Genomic DNA, 24766 nt, shown 5'->3' with positions numbered 1-24766 from the left:
CAAAAGTCAGCTCTAGCAATTGTAAATCCAAATCCCGAATCTTGTTCCCTCGTCATCAAAATTTATCTTTTTTTTTCGTTGTTCCAAAACCCCGACATGAATTGGCACTATCAAACCAAACACGATAAATCTGCAAACTTAATTATCTTCAACAAACCCGGTACAGGTTATTTATTCGACAAAAAACCGGAAGCTGTTGCATCTGCTCGCTAAACGGGGCTCCGAGATATCGGTACGCCGAAACATTCGTGTCGAATGTTTCCGGAACTGAAAAAATGGTGGAACGAGTTGGGGGTTAGTCGGAGCAGATAAAATATGTACATTTGAGTTGTTCAAACATTTGCAAAAAGCTGATCTTTTTTTCGCCAGGAGGAGAGGTGTCTAACCTCTGAAAGTTTTTTACTGGCAATCTGATCAGATTGTTTCTAGGTTAAAGTTTCCCTTTTAAACAATTTTTTATATAAACTTGTTTGACTTATCAGGTTAAAATGTTTGAACCATTTATATTAATTTAAAAAAAAAAAAAACATCCATCAATCATTCCTAAATTTCCATCTTTGGCCAACAGAATTCCTGCAAGCCCATCTAAAAAACGTCCTGGCCAGTCATCAGCAGCCGCAACCAGAATACGGAACCGTTACAGGTTCTGGAGTAGGGCCATTGGCTCTGGATCAGACAGCCTTATCGTTGATGTCAACGTGCCCGGCAAACGTTTCTTCCCAAGCGATGGCAAATCATATTCCGCGGGATCAGCAAAATTCGTCGCCATTCTGTTCCAGCTCCAGTGGCAAGGGATCGACGGTTTCCTCGATTGCGACCAGCGGAACCATCCGGTGTGGGAGCTTCGGAGGAAGTTCCGGTACGACTGGAGGTGAGTTAAAAGATTTGAAAAATTGAAACAGTCATTGTTTGGAAGCTGTGGAAAAAATGTTAAAATCTAAATTTTCAAAATGATTCAACTTTTAATTGGTTGTGAAACTTTTTTTAAACTATTTTTTAAAGAAATATTAAAATTTTTGTATTTTCATGCGGTTTCCATTCTTAATTTTAAATCTGATTCAAGAATATGACCGGACACTCAAAAATGTCTGATCAGATTTGAGCAGTTTTAAATGTAATTTATTCAATTAACTAAAACGTTCTGTTCAAATTTTTGCGGCTTCAAATAAACTGCAATTAATGTAACAAAAGTAGAAAACGATATTAAAAAAACCTTAAATTTTTGCAAACAATTTTTTTTTTTAAATACCCGTTACATCATGGTCTTAAATTAAGACTTTTATGTGACATATAGAGTTTGCAATTAGTATAGTCTGGGAAACACAATTAAAACGAGATAGCCTCACGGCCAAAATTAGGATTCTTAAAAAACGATGGGAGACAAATTTTTGAAATATAATATGGATTAGAAGTCATCTACTCTAGCAACTCAGATTCAAAATTCGAACACATCATTAAAATTTCATCGTTTGTTATTTTTGAGCCAAAAATTAGAAATCAAATGACTATATATACTTTTTTTTTCTCTTGTAGGGGAGAGCCCACTGCGACCAGTAGTTGATCTATTGTGGTAATAACCCCGCGTTACTGTATGCTATCAGGCTCACCTGCACTATGGGTTGAAGTGACAGTTGATTGCTGATTAAGCATTTTATCCCAATCGGGTATGATATCAAAGATGTATGATATATTATTAGCTGACCAGAAGGGCCTGCTACAATAGCCCTCGAATCCCTGGTCAAGCCACGGGGATTCTGGTGAGGGTGTGCCTCATGCGGCCTCTTTTGGTTGGCTCAGCGGAGCAGAGGTTACGGAGAACCTCGGGTCGGCTTCTGACAAGGAAGTGACACTGGACCAAGGAAACCAAAACACCGGTCGTTAGCTTTTAAATATTTATTGTCCTACTTACAAGTTTGGAAGCTGTGTGTAGTGTAGTGTGTGGGGTGGCCGGCCAACTGGAACTCTGCTGCTGCGGGATACCTCGGGGTTTTGGGACAACACGTGGGGAACAGAACAATGGCGGTGCCGTCTTCACGGCTCAGGGTTTTCGGGGAACCATTGAAGGTCCAGACTATGGTCGAACGGTGGTTGTTGTGCGTCGAGCGGATGTCGCTAATCGCTGGCTAGAGTCGCTAACCCTTACACTCGCCGATCAACCTCCAGTAAGCGCACTTAGTGTATCGATGGCAACTTCCGGATTTTAATGCTGGTTGACGATGGCGGTCGGGTATATTGGGCGACAGGTGACGATGGTACGGCCTAGCGATAAAGCTCGCGAATCCAGGCTAATATTAATGGGTCCTGTGGAATTCCGGGAATTAGCGAATTGGCGAGCTACCGGGAGTGGAAACTATTTACCTGATTTCGCTTGATTTCACAGGCACGGAACTTTTCCCTTTATCCGATGATGTTGCTGTTTCGGAAGCTGAGCTGGGAAAGAACCTCATGTTCCCGGTAGCGGATATTGCCTTATTCCCTTTTCCACTTTTTCAATAGTGATTGTCCCTTATCATTATTATTCTCCCTTTAGCGTGCTGTCTCTCTCTAGTCATTATCCCTTTATTCCAGTTTTGTGTATATTTTGTGGTAAGTGTTTTGTGGAATGTGTTTTTAAATTTGATGTGACCGTTAGGAGTTCCCTATCTAATTCTTTTACAATTTTTTACAAGTTTTTATTTTAAATAGTTTTTATTTAGCAATTTTGAAAATATTGATTATAGACTATTCATTTACACGGGACATGATACATAAAAACAGATGCTACATAAACCAGGCAACATCTAGGCGTTTGCTTATGGGTACTCTTCGTGAGTGGCATAGGGTAACTGACCCAACTGGTAACACTACCCTATCTCCCCGGAGAAAAATAAATATGACAAATATTTATTTTTCAAACATATAACGAAAAAACAAAAACTAATATTTTTGCTACCCAGGGTTGAGTTGCATCTTTCATGCTCTCGAAATTCACAAGAACAAGTTTCTAAGCATAAATATCCTCAATGAATCTTATCATTAGTCAATGTTAGACCATTTATCTACGCATCTACTCTACTTTGAGCGGTTTGATGAGCCTTATCATCTCCTTCTTGTAATCTCAACCAATTTTAAGTTGAGAGAAAGAGTTCCAACTCTTCTACAAATTACTTTGTGAACTCTACTCGATGAAGTTGCCTCCCAATGGCAATCCGTTTGTCTATCAGCGCGGTTAGGTGTGCTTACTGTGGTTCTGGCCACTTGTTATAATTCGCGTGGGGATTTTTATTCTTTCTCCAATTATCAATTATTGGTTCGCGACGGATTTGGATAAACGATTGGCTCGCGTGTAACGCCGGAAAAGTACTTTGAGAAACCGAGCTTCGCGCTATCCGAAAATTGTGTACTACCGGTGGCATTGTCATTTATCAGTGCTATTTCGAATAGGCTATTACCGCGCGCAATTGTTTATTCAAAAACCTAATACACGTAGACGAATTTGACCTTGAGCAGCTATTGACACTTGGACTTACACTGAAACTTACATCGAATTCACAATACTTGGACAAGTTGAAATAAATAACATTGATGACGTAGATAATATTGACAAAAGGACTTATATATTTCTGTGACTTTGACATTTTAATCTTGGCTATAAATAAAATTTCAAATATTTTAACAAATTAAAACTAAGCATGCAAATAAATAAACACTTATAAAATGAAACTTCACGATCAGCTGTTTTCATCGATCCCAGGTTTGAGATCGGCAGCTGAGAAAATGCCTAAGTTTTTCCCGTTCTCATCCTGTAGTTCGTATGAGTTTGTGCCACGTCTCGCAATTATTATGCATGGCACATAAGCAGGACCTAATTTTGCATTAAAAGAAGCAGGCGCAGATGACAAAACAAAATTCCTTTTATAAACTTTCTGTCCAATTTTATATTCTGGTGCTAATTTTCGTCCTCGAAGGTTATAATTGTGTGTGCTTTTCTCGTGTGCCTTTTTGAGGTTTTTCACAACGAGATTGTAGATAATTTTATCAACTCGAACTTTTTCCATTTGTCTGTCATTGTTTGTTTGATCTTTAAGAATGCGATCTAATCGATGTTGTTCTCCTGACGAAACCATTTCGTGTCCAAATAACACACGGTATGGCGAAAAACCTGTGGATGCGTGGGTGGTTGTGTTAAGGGTACATTCGATTTGAGAGATTTTGGTATCCCATGTTCGTTGATCTTGTTTGACATATGTCCTGATACATGCATTTATGCTTCTATTAAGGCGCTCCACTGGGTTGGCCTGGCTGTGATGCCGGGCATTCGTCCAGTGAGCAACCTTGTAGCTTTCGAGGAAATTCTTGAAATTTTTGCTAAGAAAAACAGAAGCGTTATCGCTAATTAATATTTCAGGTACGGAATAGCGACGGTACCAAAGCTCTTCGATGGCTTTGATCACTAAGTCCGTTGAAATTTTCTTCATGGGCACGAGTACAGTCCATTTTGAGAAAACATCTAGCAAAACTAAAAGATGGCAGTTACCTGCTCGACTTCGGGGCAAAGACTGTATAAAATCGATGGCCAGCATCTGAAACGGTCGGGTGGTCACTCGTTGTCTGCCCATCTCTGGATGCTGAGAGGTGTAAGCTGGCTTACACTCCTTGCACACTGTACATTGGCCGACAATTTTGCGTACCGTATTCATCATTTTCGGCCAATGGTAGTGCTGCTTGAGCTTGGCCAACAACTTCTCACATCCAATGTGAAACGATGATTCATGCTGTGTTTTAATTAATTTTTCTCGGGCATTTTCAGGGATACAGATTTTCCACTCGAATCTATAGTCCAGCGAATCGCATTTTGTTGGAATGAACTTGTATAAAATGTCATTTTCAATTCTGTAATCGGGAAAATTTTCAGGCGAATCTGAAACGGATTGAAACAGGGGCGCATACCATTGATCTTTAGCTACATCTATCGACTCCACCGCGCGGGATAACGCATCAGGCACTATGTTATCACGGCCCCGTCGGTGTCGAATGTCGAAGTCGTAGCTTTGGAGCTCAATGCTCCAACGGCTGAGTCTGGATGAGGTGCGCCACTTGCCCTTCATAATATAGGTGAGTGCCGAGGCGTCGGTGGTCAAAAGAAAATGAGTCCCTTCAATGTAAGGCCGGAATCTATTGATTGCTGATAAAACCGCGAGGCCCTCTTTCTCTGTGGCTGCATAGGACTGTTGGGCGGGAGAGAGCTTTTGGGAAAAGTACGCCACAACTTTTTCCCCTTCTGGGTGCCCCTGAGTCAACACTGCAGCGATCGCAGTATCGCTCGCATCGGACTGTATATGGAAAGGCAATTCGAAGTTAGGGTTAGACAATACCGGTGCTGAAATGAGGCGTTCTTTAATTTTGTTAAAAGAAATTTCTGCTTGCTCTGACCATTTGATGTATTTTGGCTTTTTCTTTAATAAATTAGAAAGTGGCGCGGTTATTTCGCTAAACTTGGGGATGAAGCGCCTGTAATAGTTCGCCATCCCCAAAAAGCGGCGAAGCGAACGAATCGATTTTGGTCTTTCATAATTTACTATTGGCTCAACTCTTTCCGGGTTTGGTCTAAGACCGTCTCGAGAAATGATATATCCTAGGTACGGCACTGATTGAACGCAAAATTTTGATTTGGTGAGATTTATCGATAAATTAGCTTGTTGTAGTCGTCGCGCGACTTCTCGGAGATATCGGATATGGGAGTCGAATGTATCGCTCACCACAACGATATCGTCTAGGTAGACGAATACATTCGGCTCTAATTCTCCGTATCCTAGAACGATGTCCATTGTTCTTGAAAGAACTCCCGGGCTATTTACCAGACCATAAGGCAACCTACAAAACCAAAAAAGTCCACGTCCCAACACCGAGAAGGCCGTATATTTGCGAGATTCGGGATCGAGCGGGATTTGCAGAAATGCCTTAGAAAGATCTATTGTCGACAAATACCTGCTCGGCCCTAATCTGCTCAATATACGGTCTTGGTGTGGGAGCGGATAGGCATCTCTCTTTATTCGGACATTAAGCCGGCGTGCATCTAAGCACAGCCTGACTTCACCATTTGGTTTCAGGATCGGAACAGTTGCAAGTGACCAATCAGTTTGGCAAGGTTCGATTACTTGTTGGGCTAGCATGTTGTCAATTTCCGCGTTTATTTTTCTCTGCATGACCGGTGATGTAGGATAAGGGTTAAGTCTGATTGATGGTGCGTTCTTGAACTCATCGGCCAGTTCAATTTTGTGCGAGAACAACGAAGTGGTTCCGAGCACTTCACCCTCCCCCATGACTTTAAATAACCCCTTCACCTCTTCTAAAATTCTTGCCTGTTCTGGACTTAGTTCTTCCTCTGATTGATTTTGTGCATTTTCATCATTAGTGACTATTTCGGAAATTTCATTTTGATTCTGTAAATCAGGGCAGATATTGAAAACTTTCCAGAAATCTTCAAATCCGAGGATTAGTGTTCTGTTAAGTTTCGGAGCAACAAGTGTAGTGATGATGTGAGTTTCCTGATTAAAAGTGATGGGGAGGTTTACACAGCCTATGATCGGAATCGATGCACCTGATGCTGTTTTCGCTTTGGTACTGGACGGAAACAGTTTCAATTTTAGTTCGTGAATTAATTTTTCAGACCCCAGCCCAAGCATCGTTTTTTGTGCTCCACTGTCTAGCAATCCAACAAGTTTTTTCCCAAGTACATCGACACTCACAAAAGGTCGTGCATCCCCCTCAATTTTAATCAGGAGCTCATCCACCTCTTCACTCCCCTCTGTGTCATATTCGCTACTCTCTACCTCTTCAAACCAGTTTTCTGAGAACGAATCGATATCATTTAGAGGGTTTTTCATAACTAGTTCAACTTCCCTCCTTGAGCTGAACTGATGCCGTTTTTTTGACACCATGGGCATATTTTTGACAAAGTATTCTGGAAACCGCACATTCTACAAAATTTTACTAAAAGCTCCGGACATTCTTTGTAGTGATGACCATGGTTTCTGCAGTTGTAGCAAGTACCTATGGGTGGTCTTTTGTATTGTTCAACTAATTTGTTCAAAGTGCTGTTTGTTGATCCCTCCATTGGTTCTTGTGCCTTGAGTGTAAAGTGTTTTTCGTTTTTTGTAAATTCACGTCGTGCTTCTTCTTGTTTTCCATTCCCAAACCTTTTCCCATTATTTCCATTCCCTTTGTCAGGTTTTTTGTAATATTTGTGAAACGTTTCATTTGTATAAATTTCGTTGACCTGATTGAAACTAGGTTTGCCGAAATTGTTGATGGGTTTGGGGAAACTACTACCCATATTCTCATCAATAATTCGACCATATCGTTTCAATCGGGACAAAGTTTTAATATTTGCTCCAATTAGTGCATTTTTATAGTCATATCTTAAATTTCGCCAAATAATTTGAAATTTTCTTTTTTCAGGTATTGGGTGTTTCATCGATTGGAACAACTTCAGCATGTCATGAAAATAATCGCTGAATTTTTCTCCTCGAGCATGACGTCGGTTTGATGCTTGAATTTCGAGTTGATAATCAAGATCTGGGGGAAGAAATTCGCGCTTTAATTCTGATTTTAACTCTCGCCAAGAACGGAAATCTTTATTTTCTAAACCTTCCATCAGCCAATCTTTGGCCCTGCCAGAAAATAAATGTATGGCACTTCGAAACAGTTCTTTATCACTGATGTCCTCAGCATGACTTCGAATTTTGACCTCTTTCAAAAATTCTGCAAGTTTTCTACCATTATCTTTTGCTTCGTATTTCAGTTTCCAGTCTGCCACTGGAATACGTCGAATATTTCTAATCTTTTTGTATTTGCGTTTTCTGTGCTTTTCATCGCTGTTCTCGGAAGAAGAGTCAGTTGAGCTACTCAAACACGAGTTTTCACTCGAGCTCGAGAATTCATCTGAAAATTCTTCCGAAACTTCTGATGAAAAACTAGTTTTCCTGTTACGTTCGTTTCTGTTCTTTTTGTGTTTCTGATTCTTCTCCTTCTTTATTTGTTTTTTCTTCTCAGACTTGTATTTGTTCGTCGAAATATCTGAATCACTATAAAGCTCGGATTCATGAGAACTTTTCTTTAGTTTTTCATCCTTTCTTGTCTTAAATTTCAATTCCTTTCTATTTTCCTGCTTCCCTAGTTTTTCCTTCCTTAACTTTTCAAAATTGATTCTTCTTGTTACTTCTTCCTCACTTTCACTGCTTGTTATAAAATCTTTCTCACCTTCTACGTTTTCCAACATGGGAAGGTCAGACGTATCTTCTGATTCTGAAATTTCAGTTTTTGAAAATTTCTTAAAATTTTCATTCAAATTTATCAAAACTTTTTCCATTCTTTTCTTTCTTTCTAAATTTTCTATTGCTTCTTCCATTCTTTGTTTTTCTTCCCTTATTTTCTTCTCTCTCATTTCTTTTTGCTGTAAAGTTGTAGAAATTATGAATTGTTTTAGAGCTGGAATTAAATCTCCGATGTTATTCGCATCCCCTTTCTCAAGATCTGATAATTTATTAATTATTTCCTCAGATCTTCGTACAGACAACTGCATTTCTACTTCATTAATTCCACATGCTCCCTCTTCTAACTCTTCAACATTTTGTATAGTGGTTTCATTTAAAATTTCTATTTCAGATCGAACGTCTTCTAACACTTCGTTTAAGTCACTCCTGAGCATTTCGGGTTCCTGAGCTCTTTCTACCTGAACCGAAAAATCTTTGAAATATTTTTGGAACAAAAGTTTAACCTGATGTCCAAGTTCCATGATTTCGTCCAAGTGTTTTCTAGCATCAGCCATTTTAGAAAGCGAAAGAATTCTCATATGGTAATGAATTAAACGCGTTTTAAGTTTTTCTTTTTCATTTGCGTGTAGTTTCGATTTTTTTAGAGTATCCCCGATCATCGCGATTCGAAATCTGACAGGTGAAATTTCTTTAGATATCCGTTGCCACGGCGGTGCATAAACGACATTTCCTTTTTCTCTATCATCCTTCATCGCGATTTTGAGATTTCTTCTCTTTTTACTCTCGTGATCTTCCGGATCATACAAAATGTTTCGAATTAGCACTTCATATTCTACTTCATCAATGGCAAGGTGGGCTACATTCATGTTCCGGTACATTGAATGAAGATCCATTGTGAAGAAATTTGTTGAATGGAAAATTTATAATAAATTGGAAAAACTAGAAAGCCTAGTTAAAATCGAAATAAATAACAAAAAAAAACGATTCACGACGAGAAAATAAATATTTGCACGCTGACGAAATAAATAATTAAAATGAGCCAATAAATAAATCAAGTTAAATAAGCACAGAAATATCCACAGAAAAATATGTTCACAATACTTTTTCGTAAACGAAATAACGAGAATCAAGACCCATTAAACCAATCACAATTTTGGTAATCACAATTTGGAACAATACTTAAAAAGAAAACCCGAATTCATTGAAAATGTTTAAATCTTGGAAAGCTGCTTTTGTGAGTGTACGCGCACTAGTAGATAGCAAGAAGATCAGCTATGGGATTCAAAATCCAAAATTTAAATTTACACATTCCCCAATTAGTACCACCAATTTTGCCAATTACTCTATAACCACACTCTAGAGTACAACGCCTTCGGAAAAACCTAAATTTCCCTATCTTAGACACTCCTGTAATTAAAGTTTTGGATCCTTGGCCAGCTCTGTCTAATTAAGTTGGGCACCAATTATTATTAGCTGACCAGAAGGGCCTGCTACAATAGCCCTCGAATCCCTGGTCAAGCCACGGGGATTCTGGTGAGGGTGTGCCTCATGCGGCCTCTTTTGGTTGGCTCAGCGGAGCAGAGGTTACGGAGAACCTCGGGTCGGCTTCTGACAAGGAAGTGACACTGGACCAAGGAAACCAAAACACCGGTCGTTAGCTTTTAAATATTTATTGTCCTACTTACAAGTTTGGAAGCTGTGTGTAGTGTAGTGTGTGGGGTGGCCGGCCAACTGGAACTCTGCTGCTGCGGGATACCTCGGGGTTTTGGGACAACACGTGGGGAACAGAACAATGGCGGTGCCGTCTTCACGGCTCAGGGTTTTCGGGGAACCATTGAAGGTCCAGACTATGGTCGAACGGTGGTTGTTGTGCGTCGAGCGGATGTCGCTAATCGCTGGCTAGAGTCGCTAACCCTTACACTCGCCGATCAACCTCCAGTAAGCGCACTTAGTGTATCGATGGCAACTTCCGGATTTTAATGCTGGTTGACGATGGCGGTCGGGTATATTGGGCGACAGGTGACGATGGTACGGCCTAGCGATAAAGCTCGCGAATCCAGGCTAATATTAATGGGTCCTGTGGAATTCCGGGAATTAGCGAATTGGCGAGCTACCGGGAGTGGAAACTATTTACCTGATTTCGCTTGATTTCACAGGCACGGAACTTTTCCCTTTATCCGATGATGTTGCTGTTTCGGAAGCTGAGCTGGGAAAGAACCTCATGTTCCCGGTAGCGGATATTGCCTTATTCCCTTTTCCACTTTTTCAATAGTGATTGTCCCTTATCATTATTATTCTCCCTTTAGCGTGCTGTCTCTCTCTAGTCATTATCCCTTTATTCCAGTTTTGTGTATATTTTGTGGTAAGTGTTTTGTGGAATGTGTTTTTAAATTTGATGTGACCGTTAGGAGTTCCCTATCTAATTCTTTTACAATTTTTTACAAGTTTTTATTTTAAATAGTTTTTATTTAGCAATTTTGAAAATATTGATTATAGACTATTCATTTACACGGGACATGATACATAAAAACAGATGCTACATAAACCAGGCAACATCTAGGCGTTTGCTTATGGGTACTCTTCGTGAGTGGCATAGGGTAACTGACCCAACTGGTAACAGATATAACCTTCTTAGGGCTGATATGCAACCATATGTCTTGTGCGCTTATTAACTTTGCCCCAAGAGCACGCTCTCTCCTATTTAGGAGGGCGCAGCAGTTGCATAGAAGATGCTCTGCAGTTTCTTTTTCGACCCCGCATATATACTTTACAACTCTGTTGAAATATAAAAAAAATCGTTCACTGGAAGCCGCCATCCTGGATTTCAAGTTGCCGTCTCAAAGTGAAATTTGACTTCCTATTGTTTAGTCCTTAAGTAAATACTTATATTATGGAGCTATCATGCGATTTAAACTTCAGTGGAAGCCGCCATCTTGGACTTGGCTTCGGAAAGGAAATATTAAACTTCTTATAATTAAGCCCTTTCACCCAATATTTTGGTGATATAACGCGACTTTTTGTCATTTACAGCATTTTAAGTTGAGCGGATGCCGCCATCTTGAATTTCAGTATGGTAGTAATTTCAGTAAAATTCGACTTCTACTCGTTAAGCCTCTCCTTCCAATACCAACTTTGTTGGGGTTTCATGCGATCTTAAATCATTCACAGCATTTAAAAGTTCAGCGGAAGCCGCCATCTTGGATTTTGAGTTGGCGTCAGACAACGAAATTCGACTTCAACTCATGGTTTATTCCACGAGTCATTCACAACCAATCCTTTTTCATTCAAAAAGTCTGTTCTCATTTACTGTACTTATGATTAACAGATCAAAAATGAAGAATTCATCCTTAGCGTGTAATTGGTTGGCTTGCAAAAAAACGTCAAATTTTAGCTTTTTATGTGGCTCTCATTAAACCATTATTTATCGAATTACTAAACCATTTATCGGACCATAAAAAAGCTATTAAGCAATGAAATGACTACCGCCATATTCATGGATTCACAATGTCAAGAATTTGAAAATATTTTGTCAGGCCATTTTTCCATCAATTCCATCATGATTGACCATCAGATTTTACGAGACGCATTGATATTAAGATACTATTTCATACACAGTTATTTTAAAATCTTGACTGGCAGTAGAAAAGATGCACATAATATAGTTAAAACATTGGTTTTTTTGCAAATAATTTTATCAGATCATATATAAATAATGCAATCAACATCCATCAACCGCCATGGTTATTTGAAAAAAAAAAAAAATTTAAAAAACTCCGAAAACTGCCAGCATTGAAAAAAACAAAAAACTGCTAATATCTTTAATAATGGCTTTACAAAAGCTTTGCTGATCAAAATTTTAAAGAATAATGATTTAATCAAGGCTGACCATGATATTTAAAGCTAAAATTGTTACTTGGGTAATAATATGCTTAAAAAATATTTTAATTAAATTTCAAACGTTTTTAAATAACTTTTTTTTCTTCATTTTTATACGCCTTTCGATTATTATAGGTTGATCTGATTTAGCGGGACAACCTAACGCTATTCAAATGTATTTTCAATAGGAATTTTAATTTAAAAAAAAAAGTTCCAGAGAATATTTCTAAATTGTATCCTAGACAGAAAACTCATGAATATGGAGGAATATCAGGGCATAAGTTGTATTGATTTTAATCTGTTCTTACGTTACAGCATCTTCTGATTTTTTCTCAACTCATTTCAATATTTCATTGAGATGAAACAGCGTCTTGCTGAATTTTAAATTTTACAGGTTTATCATAAGCAGAAAATTATACTCTTGGTGTCAATTTCTTTTTCAATTTTTATCCATTATTGTCTACCTTTAATACAATAAAAAGTGCATCGAATAATTATGAGAGATAATGGAATCAAAGGTAATTCGTTCATTATTTCACAATTCATTTATTTTTCACAATATTCGCCATCAAACTTAAAATTTTTATGCCTTCATTTGAACTGGAAGCTTTCAACAGGACCTAATAGGAGTTAGGATAAGGTTGCCAGATTTTTTTCAGCGGGCTCGAAAACCCGGGCTATTTTTATCTAAAAATCTGGCAAAATCCAGTCTTATGATTTCAAAACGGTCGACCAAAATCCTGGCAATATCCGAGCAAATTTGGTCAAAACCTAGAAATTACTCATCTAAAATAAAAAAAAAATCCGTCAAAATTTATTGACAGATTTTAAATTGTATTTTAGGCTTTCAAAAAACCGTTCATGATTATTTTTATGAAATTTGCTCAGAAAATTTCGTTTTGGTCGCATCAATAAAAAAAATGTAATGCCCAAGTGGTTTTTTACAGTGTGATTTGAGAATGAAAATGAGAACAAACACGGGCAAAATCCGGGCTTATCCAATAAAATGCGGACAACCGGGCCCGACCGGACCTTTTCCAAATTTTTTATTAAATATCTGGGCAAAACCAGATAAAACCGAGCAATCGGGCAACCTTAAGTTTGGAACATAATTTTTTATGGTTCACCGTAACACAAGTCTAAAGTCTAAATTCCTTCTACCACATTCACAAACAAAATTATTTTGCTGGGATGTAGATTAGACTGCCCCAAATTTGTATGAGAAATTTCAAGCTTGTGAATTGTTATGCACTGCAGGCTTAAATTGATTCAAGACCTTGTACAAGGTCTCATGTCAAATTTTGGCCAGATCGGACCACGGGAAGGGGTTGCTCAACGAGCCTAAAGTTTGTATGGGAAAAAGAGACATTTTGTTTGGGAGGAACATGAAAATCCAGTTTTTCATGAAAAACTTTGGTCTCCTTCTGCCGATTTCTTTTGGAAACGGTTTGCCATAAAGCCTGAGCTATGGCAAATATTTCATCCCAAGACTGCGTTTCAACTTGACTTATGATATAAAAGTTATAAGACTTTAAAAATTGGGTAACTTTTTTCAGGGATATATTATCACTGTAAATGCTGCGTCAAAATGTTCGAAGCAGTGCCATAAGTCATTAATAGTGATGAATATCACCCTTAAAAAAATAGCTATTATTTGAAGCCTAATAACATTTTTATTTAAACTCGAATCGAAATGCAGTCTTCGGATGAAATATTTTTATAGTTTAGGCTTTAAGAAAAAACCGTTTTCAAAAGAAATCGTCAGAAGGGGACCAAAGTTATTCATGAAAAACTGCATTTTCATATTCCTCCTGAACAAAATGTCTCAAAATCCCATACAAAGGCATAAGGCAGACTAATCTAGCTAAGCTAAACTAATAAAACAGTCAGAAATTTAAAAAAAACTATCATCAATATTCGATCCATTCCAAGCGCCCCTCAACTGGAAACCGATTTTTCATTATTTAAAAATAATTTGCCCAGTATTTGAAAGTTTATTTCTTGAGCTTCATTCTTCATCAAAAGAATTTCAGTAACCTTTTTTCAGAATTGAGTATGTTGTCGTTGAAATTCAAAAATTTAAGTACGAAAACAAACTGATTTTAAAAAATTATTCTTTATTTGAAACATAACTTTGTAAAAAACTAGCTTTATAAAAAAATTTATTGCAAAATGCTTCTTAAAAAGCCATCTTTTAAGCATGATATTAGATTAAAAATAATCACAGCAACTTAACGCTCTAGAATCGGTTGTGACGTCACGAAAATTCTACTATTTTTAAGTTCATGATTCCTTTAAACATCATATACAGTTGAAAATTGGAGTTCTCTTAAAAATTTTTGAGAGGAATTTAATGCTTTTTTCTGAATGAAAATTGGTTCAGAAGGTTGTGAGTTGCACCCGGGTAAAGAATGCGTTGTGACGTCACGAAAATTGATGTCCTTTTTTTCGGAAACGTCCATGACTTCTAACTAAAAAGAAGTTTGCATGTGTGGACAAAAGGGGGAAATAAATTGGAGAGCATCGAAAGGCAATTGAAATCCTCATTGATTTTTTAAAAGAATATTTGTGAATTATACAGCAGATAGTGATCTCTGATTTGAATAAAAATCTTGCAGGTAGTTATCTGAGGTTTGAAAAAATAATTACAATAAGATCAACTTCTTCTATATAAGAATGAAAAACGCGCTAATGGCTTTTATTATTTGCCAATATTATATTCAAACAAAATAACTAAGTATCTATGGAATAAATGCAATGAGATTAAAAAAATCTTTGAACATGGTAATTTTATAGATAAACATTTTCTTTCGTACAAATTCATAAAACTTTAAAGGAAAATAAATATTTCATAAAATTATTTTAAAAAAAAGTGTCTCTATTGAACTATACTGACCAACATTGCCGAAAATGGTAAACAAAATAAAAAGTGTCAGAGATTGACATAAATTGTAAATAATTGTAGAATGGCCAAAACCGTACAAATTCATCAGAAAATGTTTAAATCTGCTAGAAACTGACAAAAAAAGACAAAAATTTCCAGAAAATTAAAAAAAAATAAAACAGGAACTTATTTATCATAAAAAAAAATTTCAAAGTTGTTGGACAATTTCAGAAATGTTCAAAAATTTCTGAAGATTGTATGTTCCAAATAGTACCTACATATAGTGCGGATTTGCTACTATTTTTATGTGCATTTCAATATTTTTTTTGTTCATCTTCAAGTTCTATATATATATTTTTTCATTTTCTACCACATTAACAGTCAATTTGGTATGCTGTGTTTTCTAACGCTTTCCTTTTAAAGTTCTGTGTGAACAAATTTGCTTTACCAACCTTATTGACATGTGCAATTTAATTTTCGCTAATTAAGTTTTCCGCATGGCAATAATACCATTAACGTCAATTAACGACATTTCCATAATCCACGTCTTAAGCAAACCTTGTGTCAGTCGTGTCATCATTGAAGACTCTTGTTTAGTAAGTTTTGTATCCATATGTATGTAAGTATAGAATGTGTAGGTTTATAACTAGGCCGCTTGATTGAAATGCAGCACCTCCTCGGAAGCTCTTCCGTTGTTAGTGTTGAGTTGATGCCGTTGTTATTTATTTTTTTTAGTTAGCATTGATGTTGCTTTATCTTCCATTCATTCCATGCAGCATCAGCAGCATTCTGCTAACGACAAAATCGTTTCCTGGGGAAAATTGAAAGCACTTCTTCCCACTGCTCTATAGAAAGAGAAAGAAAGAGACAGAGAGCTGCTGAACTGCTACGGTGTGCTTTAGTGGGAACGACGTTGGATAGCGCTCGCTGATGAAATTGTTGTTGATGAGGACGTTTGATGGCGGTGTTTTCCCACTTCCGGTTCCTTCTTTGCACCTTTCTCTCAGCCGGAAGCAGCATCCCATCTGGAGGCTCCTGCTGCTAAATCAGCACTTTTTCCTCCGTATCGAGTGCTGAGTGTTGCAGTGCTTAATTATTCACTACACTCTGTCGAGAGCAGCGTCAGACGACTTCAATGATGATGATGATAAGATCATAAAGTACCGGCTCCAGCATAAAATAAAAGGGGTGGGGTTAAGATTTGCGATCACTAAAATTGACGATAAAATCTAGCAAACCCCCCGAAGGATGTTGTCAAATATTTGAAGATTGGATTTAAAGTTTATCGCTTCCGAATTTTAAATGTCAACCCAACCCGAATGCTCCAGAATTGTTTATGCATTCGAAATTGAGAATCTACTCAGTAGAAGCATACCTTATTCATTTTCGGCTCAAGTAAGCAGAATTTCTCTGTGCTATATCCAATTTACGAAAGCTTTCGAGAATCTGCCCGGATTTGCAATTCATCATCGACCGGAAACCGATGAAACTCAGACGGAAATGCTGCGGGTTTCCCCCTCCATATCCTTTCCCCATCAAAGATCCAACCAGAAGTTTTCTCCTGGCAATGGAACTTCCGGCTCTTTCTCGGTTCAATTTCCACCTAAAGCGGAAGCTATTGACTCAATCCGATTGAAGTGCAGAGCTTTGGAACTCTTGGAATGGAACTTGAGGTTTCTCTAGTCGGTTTCCTTTCTTCGTTCGAAAAAAAACCTGACACCAACATTCAGACGAAATTTAAATAAAAAGAAGCTTCCAAGACAAACTATCGACTAGAGCCAGACTCTTCTGGGACCAATCGACGGATTGTGAAGAATTTTTCCAACGTTCGTCAGCTTCTAGCAACATCTTCAATTAAACAAAATCCCTGCAGCAGCCAGCAGTGGGAAAAATTCACTCTAAATGCAAATTACATTAGTCGAGATTATCTATGGTATCACTCAATCTGTAACAACGACAACAGAGGCTAACAGGTGCAAAAAAGTGCAAACCCTCTGCATTGACTGCATAATCTTGTTAGCATGTTCATTATTTATTGAAATCGGAAACAACAACATCAGCAGAGGGATCCGGGAAAATTTACTCCTTCAGGTCTGAACCAATTTGGACGGCAGAAAAAGCTGCAAGACCATTAGTAAGCAATGATCCATAAAAGGTTACATAAGTTCCTATCGAGCAAAAACCAACTGTTTTTTTTTTAAATGCAAAATTTTCAAATGCCGGTGAAGACTTTTATTATGGTTTGAGACCCTTCCTTCTCAAAGGAAAAAAGCAGGGGGCCTCCCAAACAAAAGACAAATGATTGTAAAACGAAAGAACCGATTCAGCGAAAACACAAAAAACAAGACTAAATTAGAAATGACTGAAATAACATAAATAACAAAAATCATAACAATGAAAAAGATAAAAAAAAAACAAAAATGATAAAATGACGCAAAAGACAAAAAAGACAAAAATGACAAAAATGACAAAAATGACAAAAATGACAAAAATGACAAAAATGACAAAAATGACAAAAATGACAAAAATGACAAAAATGACAAAAATGACAAAAATGACAAAAATGACAAAAATGACAAAAATGACAAAAATGACAAAAATGACAAAAATGACAAAAACAACAAAAACAACAAAAATGACAAAAATGACAAAAATGACAAAAATGACAAAAATGACAAAAATGACAAAAATGATAAAAATGACAAAAATGACAAAAATGACAAAAATGAAAAAAATGACAAAAATGATAAAAATGACAAAAATGACAAAAATGACAAAAATGACAAAAATGACAAAAATGACAAGAATGACAAAAATGACAAAAATGACAAAAATGACAAAAATGACAAAAATGACAAAAATGACAAAAATGACAAAAATGACAAAAATGACAAAAATGACAAAAATGACAAAAATGACAAAAATGACAAAAATGACAAAAATGACAAAAATGACAAAAATGACAAAAATGACAAAAATGACAAAAATGACAAAAATGACAAAAATGACAAAAATGACAAAAATGACAAAAATGACAAAAATGACAAAAATGACAAAAATGACAAAAATGACAAAAATGACAAAAATGACAAAAATGACAAAAATGAAAAAAATGACAAAAATGACAAAAATGACAAAAATGACAAAAATGACAAAAATGACAAAAATGACAAGAATGACAAAAATGACAAAAATGACAAAAATGACAAAAATGACAAAAATGACAAAAATGACAAAAATGACAAAAATGACAAAAATGACAAAAATGACAAAAATGACAAAAATGACAAAAATGACAAAAATGACAAAAATGACAAAAATGACAAAAATGACAAAAATGACAAAAATGACAAAAATGACAAAAATGACAAAAATGACAAAAATGACAAAAATGACAAAAATGACAAAAATGACAAAAATGACAAAAATGACAAAAATGACAAAAATGACAAAAATGACAAAAATGACAAAAATGACAAAAATGACAAAAATGACAAAAATGACAAAAATGACAAAAATGACAAAAATGACAAAAATGACAAAAATAACAAAAATGACAAAAATGACAAAAATGACAAAAATGACAAAAATGACAAAAATGACAAAAATGACAAAAATGACAAAAATGACAAAAATGACAAAAATGAGAAAATGACAAAAATGACAAAAATGACAAAAATGACAAAAATGACAAAAATGACAAAAATGACAAAAATGACAAAAATGACAAAAATGACAAAAATGACAAAAATGACAAAAATGACAAAAATGACAAAAATGACAAAAATGACAAAAATGACAAAAATGACAAAAATGACAAAAATGACAAAAATGACAAAAATGACAAAAATGACAAAAATGACAAAAATGACAAAAATGACAAAAATGACAAAAATGACAAAAATGACAAAAATGACAAAAATGACAAAAATGACAAAAATGACAAAAATGACAAAAATGACAAAAATGACAAAAATGACAAAAATGACAAAAATGACAAAAATGACAAAAATGACAAAAATGACAAAAATGACAAAAAAGACAAAAATGACAAAAATGATAAAAATGACAAAAATGACAAAAATGACAAAAAGGACAAAAATGACGAAATTGACAAAAATGACGAAATTGACAAAAATGACAAAAATTACAAAAATTACAAAAATTACAAAAATTACAAAAATTACAAAAATTACAAAAATTACAAAAATTACAAAAATTACAAAAATTACAAAAATTACAAAAATTACAAAAATTACAAAAATTACAAAAATTACAAAAATTACAAAAATTACAAAAATTACAAAAATTACAAAAATTACAAAAATTACAAAAATTACAAAAATTACAAAAATAACAAAAATTACAAAAAAAAAAAATTACAAAAATTACAAAAATTACAAAAATTAAAAATTACAAAAATTACAAAAATATCAAAAATTACAAAAATTACAAAAATTACCAAAATTACAAAAATTACAAAAATGACAAAAATTACAAAAATTACAAAAATTACAAAAATTACAAAAATAACAAAAATTACAAAAATTACAAAAATTACAAAAATTACAATAATTACAAAAATTACAAAAATTACAAAAATTACAAAAATTACAAAAATAACAAAAATTACAAAAATTACAAAAATTACAAAAATGACAAAAATGACAAAAATGACAAAAATGACAAAAATGACAAAAATTACAAAAATTATAAAAATTACAAAAATTACAAAAAAGACAAAAATTACAAAAATAACAAAAAATAACAAAAATGACAAAAATTACAAAAGTAACAAAAATTACAAAAATGACAAAAATAACAAAAAAAACAAAAATTACAAAAATAACAAAAATTACAAAAATTACAAAAAAAACAAAAATTACAAAAATGACAAAAATTACAAAAATTACAAAAATTCCAAAAATTACAAAAATTACAAAAATTACAAAAATTACAAAAATTACAAAAATTACAAAAAATATAAAAATGACAAAAATTAAAAAAAATACAAAAATTACAAAAATTTCAAAAATTACAAAAATTACAAAAATTACAAAAATTACAAAAATTACAAAAATTACAAAAATTACAAAAATTACAAAAATTACAAAAATTACAAAAATTACAAAAATTACAAAAATTACAAAAATTACAAAAATTACAAAAATTACAAAAATTACAAAAATTACAAAAATTACAAAAATTACAAAAATTGCAAAAATTACAAAATTGACAAAAATGACAAAAAACACAAAAGTCACAAAAATAACAAAAATGACAAAAATGACAAAAATTAAAAAATGACAAAAATGACAAAAATTACAAAAATGACAAAAAGTACAAAAATTACAAAAATTACAAAAATGACAAAAATTACAAAAATTACAAAAATTACAAAAATTACAAAAAAGACAAAAATGACAAAAATGACAAAAATGACAAAAATGACAAAAATGACAAAAATGACAAAAATGACAAAAATGACAAAAATGACAAAAATGACAAAAATGACAAAAATGACAAAAATGACAAAAATGACAAAAATGACAAAAATGACAAAAATGACAAAAATGACAAAAATGACAAAAATGACAAAAATGACAAAAATGACAAAAATGACAAAAATGACAAAAATGACAAAAATGACAAAAATGACAAAAATGACAAAAATGACAAAAATGACAAAAATGACAAAAATGACAAAAATGACAAAAATGACAAAAATGACAAAAATGACAAAAATGACAAAAATGACAAAAATGACAAAAATGACAAAAATGACAAAAATGACAAAAATGACAAAAATGACAAAAATGACAAAAATGACAAAAATGACAAAAATGACAAAAATGACAAAAATGACAAAAATGACAAAAATGACAAAAATGACAAAAATGACAAAAATGACAAAAATGACAAAAATGACAAAAATGACAAAAATGACAAAAATGACAAAAATGACAAAAATGACAAAAATGACAAAAATGACAAAAATGACAAAAATGACAAAAATGACAAAAATGACAAAAATGACAAAAATGACAAAAATGACAAAAATGACAAAAATGACAAAAATGACAAAAATGACAAAAATGACAAAAATGACAAAAATGACAAAAATGACAAAAATGACAAAAATGACAAAAATGACAAAAATGACAAAAATGACAAAAATGACAAAAATGACAAAAATGACAAAAATGACAAAAATGACAAAAATTACAAAAATTACAAAAATGACAAAAATGACAAAAATGACAAAAATGACAAAAATGACAAAAATTACAAAAATTACAAAAATTACAAAAATTACAAAAATTACAAAAATTACAAAAATTACAAAAATTACAAAAATTAAAAAAGTTACAAAAGTTACAAAAATTACAAAAATTACAAAAATTACTAAAATTATAAAAATTACAAAATTTACAAAAAATTACAAAAATTACAAAAATTACAAAAAATTACAAAAATAACAAAAATTTCAAAAATTACAATAATCACTTAAACTACTAAAAGTATTATAATAACAAAAATTTAAAAAAAATTGAAAAAAAACACAAAAATTTAAAAAATGACAAAAATGATTAAAATTACAAAAATGACAAAAATGACAAAAATGACAAAAATTACAAAAATTACAAAAACTACAAATATTACAAAAACGACAAAAAATACAAAAAAAAATATAAAAATTACACAAATGACAAAATGACAAAATGACAAAATGACAAAAATTACAAAAATTACAAAAATTACAAAAATTACAAAAATTAAAAATTACAAAAAATTTCGAAAATTACAAAAATTTCAAAAATTACAAAAAAAAACATTAATAAAAAAAGACAAAAATGACAAAGTTTGTTCTCTTGGCTTAATTCTTTTCTATAGATATGCTCAAAATTACTCTCTCTCTCTCTCTTTCTCTTTTCTTTCCATCTTCCCACAGGAATGGGAAAAGGGCCTCAAGGCATTTTAGCAAAATATTTCTGGTATAAACAATACCAGATGGCTTTGTTTATTTCTATTATTTCATGGCTGAATAGTTATTTAAAAGAAGCATGGCGTAATTAAGTTCAAGCTTGGCTAGGGTTGTCATTTAGTGAGTATCAATGTTATATCTGTTCATCAAAAAAATAATTTAACTACCTAGGTAGTAGTGAATTTTAAAATACATCTTGGTTGCTCTTCGTGACTGAAAATACACTTTAGTATGTTGAAACCATGCACATATTTGTATTATATAAGGTATGTTGATGTTTTTTTTTTGCTATATATGCGGAAATTTTTGCATTTTCGTAAAAAATACTTAATAAAAGATTGTTCCATTGTGATTGAGCAAAGCACCTGGATTGATGGCAGCGAGCTTGGTAAAATTAAAAGGCGTCATGAAAAAAAAAATAATGATAAAAGAACTAAAATCAATCAATCAATCAATCAATGCAATCAAAAGATGGCTTGCTAAGGACAAGTCTCCCTTAAATGATGAATATTTAAGTTTAAATAATATATAAGTAAAAATATAACTTGTCAAGAAAAAGCCCTCAATGATAATTAGCTGAGGACTAGTCCCCTATTTTATGTGCATGTTTCATTAAAAAGATGGCTAGCAAGAGGCCAAGTCTCAATTGTTTTTAAATTAAATTAAATAAAAGATGGCTTGCAAGAGGACAAGTTCTCATTATTTTTGGAATGTAATTGAATAAAAAAAGCTTGCAAGAGGACAAGTCCCCATTGTTTTGAATCAATGTAAATAAAAGATGGCTTGCAAGAGGACAAATCCCAATTGACTTGAACGAAATTTGATAAAAAATGTCTTGGAAGAGGACAAGTCCCCCTATTGTTTTGAATAGAATTTATTAAAAGATGGCTTGTAAGAGGACAGGTCCCAATTTTTTTTTAATGAAATAAATTAAAAAGATGTATTGCAAGTGGACAAATCTCAATTTTTTGAAAGAAATTTAATAAATATTGGCTTGCAAGAGGACAAATCCCAATTGTTTTGAGTGAAATTATATAAAAGATGGCTTGCAAGAGTACAACTCCCCATTGTTTTTGGAATGTAATTAAATAAAATATGATTTGTAAGAAAACAAGTTCCCATTGTTTTTGGAATGAAGATGAATTAAAAAAAAAATGCTTTCAAGAGGACAAGTCCCCATATTGTTTTGAATGGAATTTATTAAAGATGGCTTGCAAGAGGACAGGTTCAGATTTTTTTTTTTTGAAATTAAATAAAAATAGCTTGCAAGAGGACAAGTCCCAATCGATTTGAATGAAATTTGATAAAAAATGTCTTGGAAGAGGACAAGTCCCCCTATTGATTCGAATGGAATTTATTTAAAGATGGCTTGCAAGAGGACAGGTTCCAATTTTTTTTAATGAAATTAAATAAAAAAATGCCTTACAAGAGGACAAGTTCCAACTTTTTAAGGGGGGAGTAGGGTCTAACGGGTAAAAAAACACCATTTTCACGAGTTTTTTTAGAACTATCGTTCAAACAAATGTATTCAATTTTTTTGCATTATACAAAACATTGTTAAAACATTTAGTAATTTTTTCGTAGAAAAATATTGAAAAATGAGCCGGTGACGGAGCACTTTCGAGGATGCCTTTTAGAAAACAGAATTTGCGGTGGACACTGTATCTCAGCACAGAATTATCTGAAGTAAAAAAATCAGAGAAACATATTTTTAATAGATGTTTTTCTCGACCCCAACGATTTTTTTAACTTGAAAATTTTTTTTTATGAAATTTTTGTGCCTGTTTGAAGAAAAAACTACGATTTTTCACAAAAAAATCCGCCAATTTTTATCTGTAAAATCTCCCCAAAGTAAAAAAAAAAAGAAAATCGTTGGGGTCTGGTATTTTATATGTAGAAAATAAGTTCCAAATTTGAAAAGAATCGGTGAAATAGTTTTCAAATGACGATGTCCATCGACTTTAAAAATGTGCTTTCGAGAAAAACGCGTTTGAAGTTTCTGCTCTTTCTCTCTTGCAGTATTAGATAAGAGGAGATAAAGGCCTATAATTTCTTCAGTTTTGCTTCGATTGACTTGAAAATTTGACACAACATTCTTAAAATGTTTTACAAGATTTTTCGAAAGTGTTAGACCCTACTCCCCCCTTAATGAAATGACATTAAAGACGCCTTGCAAGAGGACAAGTCTCCATTGTTTTTAATGATAATAAATAAAAGATGGCTGACAAGAGGACAAGTCCAAATGTGTTTGAATGAAATTAAATACAAGATGGCTTGCAAGAGGACAAGTTCCCTTTGTTTTGGAATGTAATTGATTTAAAAAATGCTTGCAAGAGGACAAGTCTTCCTATTGTTTTGCATGGAACTTAATAAAAGATGGCTGGCAAGAGGACAAGTCTCCATTGTTTTGAGTAAAATTAAATAAAAAAAAATGGCTTGCAAGAGGACAAGTCCCCAATGTTTTCGGAATGAAATTAAATAAAAGATGGTTTGCTAAAGGATAAGCTCCAATTTTATTGGAATTAAATTTAACAGAAAATGTTTCTTTTACATTTCAGAAACATAAAATTGACATTCCTTAGAGTATTGGAGGGAGCAAATGTTGTGGATAGAAGTAGGAAATATTTAAATTAGCCGGATAAAGAATAAAAATTGAATTATTCAAGACTTCGTATTTGTTTAAAAAATTAAAATCTTGTGTGTAATTCCAATTTATTTCCATCTGCTGATTTAGCTCTCTAGTTATGGAAAAAATTCTTTTGGATT

General features: G+C 33.3%; 1 protein-coding gene across 1 annotated transcript in view; it reads left to right on the top strand.

The window, feature by feature from the left end:
• Positions 1–24766, top strand: part of LOC129740087 (uncharacterized) — a 287784-nt gene that overhangs the window by 185169 nt on the left and 77849 nt on the right. The window contains exon 5 of the mRNA XM_055731691.1: positions 569–871. Coding sequence (XP_055587666.1) covers positions 569–871 — 303 coding nt within the window. The remainder of the gene's footprint in view (positions 1–568; positions 872–24766) is intronic.

The sequence above is a fragment of the Uranotaenia lowii genome, chromosome 1 (assembly GCF_029784155.1).
Source record: "Uranotaenia lowii strain MFRU-FL chromosome 1, ASM2978415v1, whole genome shotgun sequence".
Classification (NCBI taxonomy): Eukaryota; Metazoa; Arthropoda; class Insecta; order Diptera; family Culicidae; genus Uranotaenia; species Uranotaenia lowii.
Note: the sequence above shows the minus strand (reverse complement) of the source record. Positions and strands in the feature narration are given on the sequence as shown.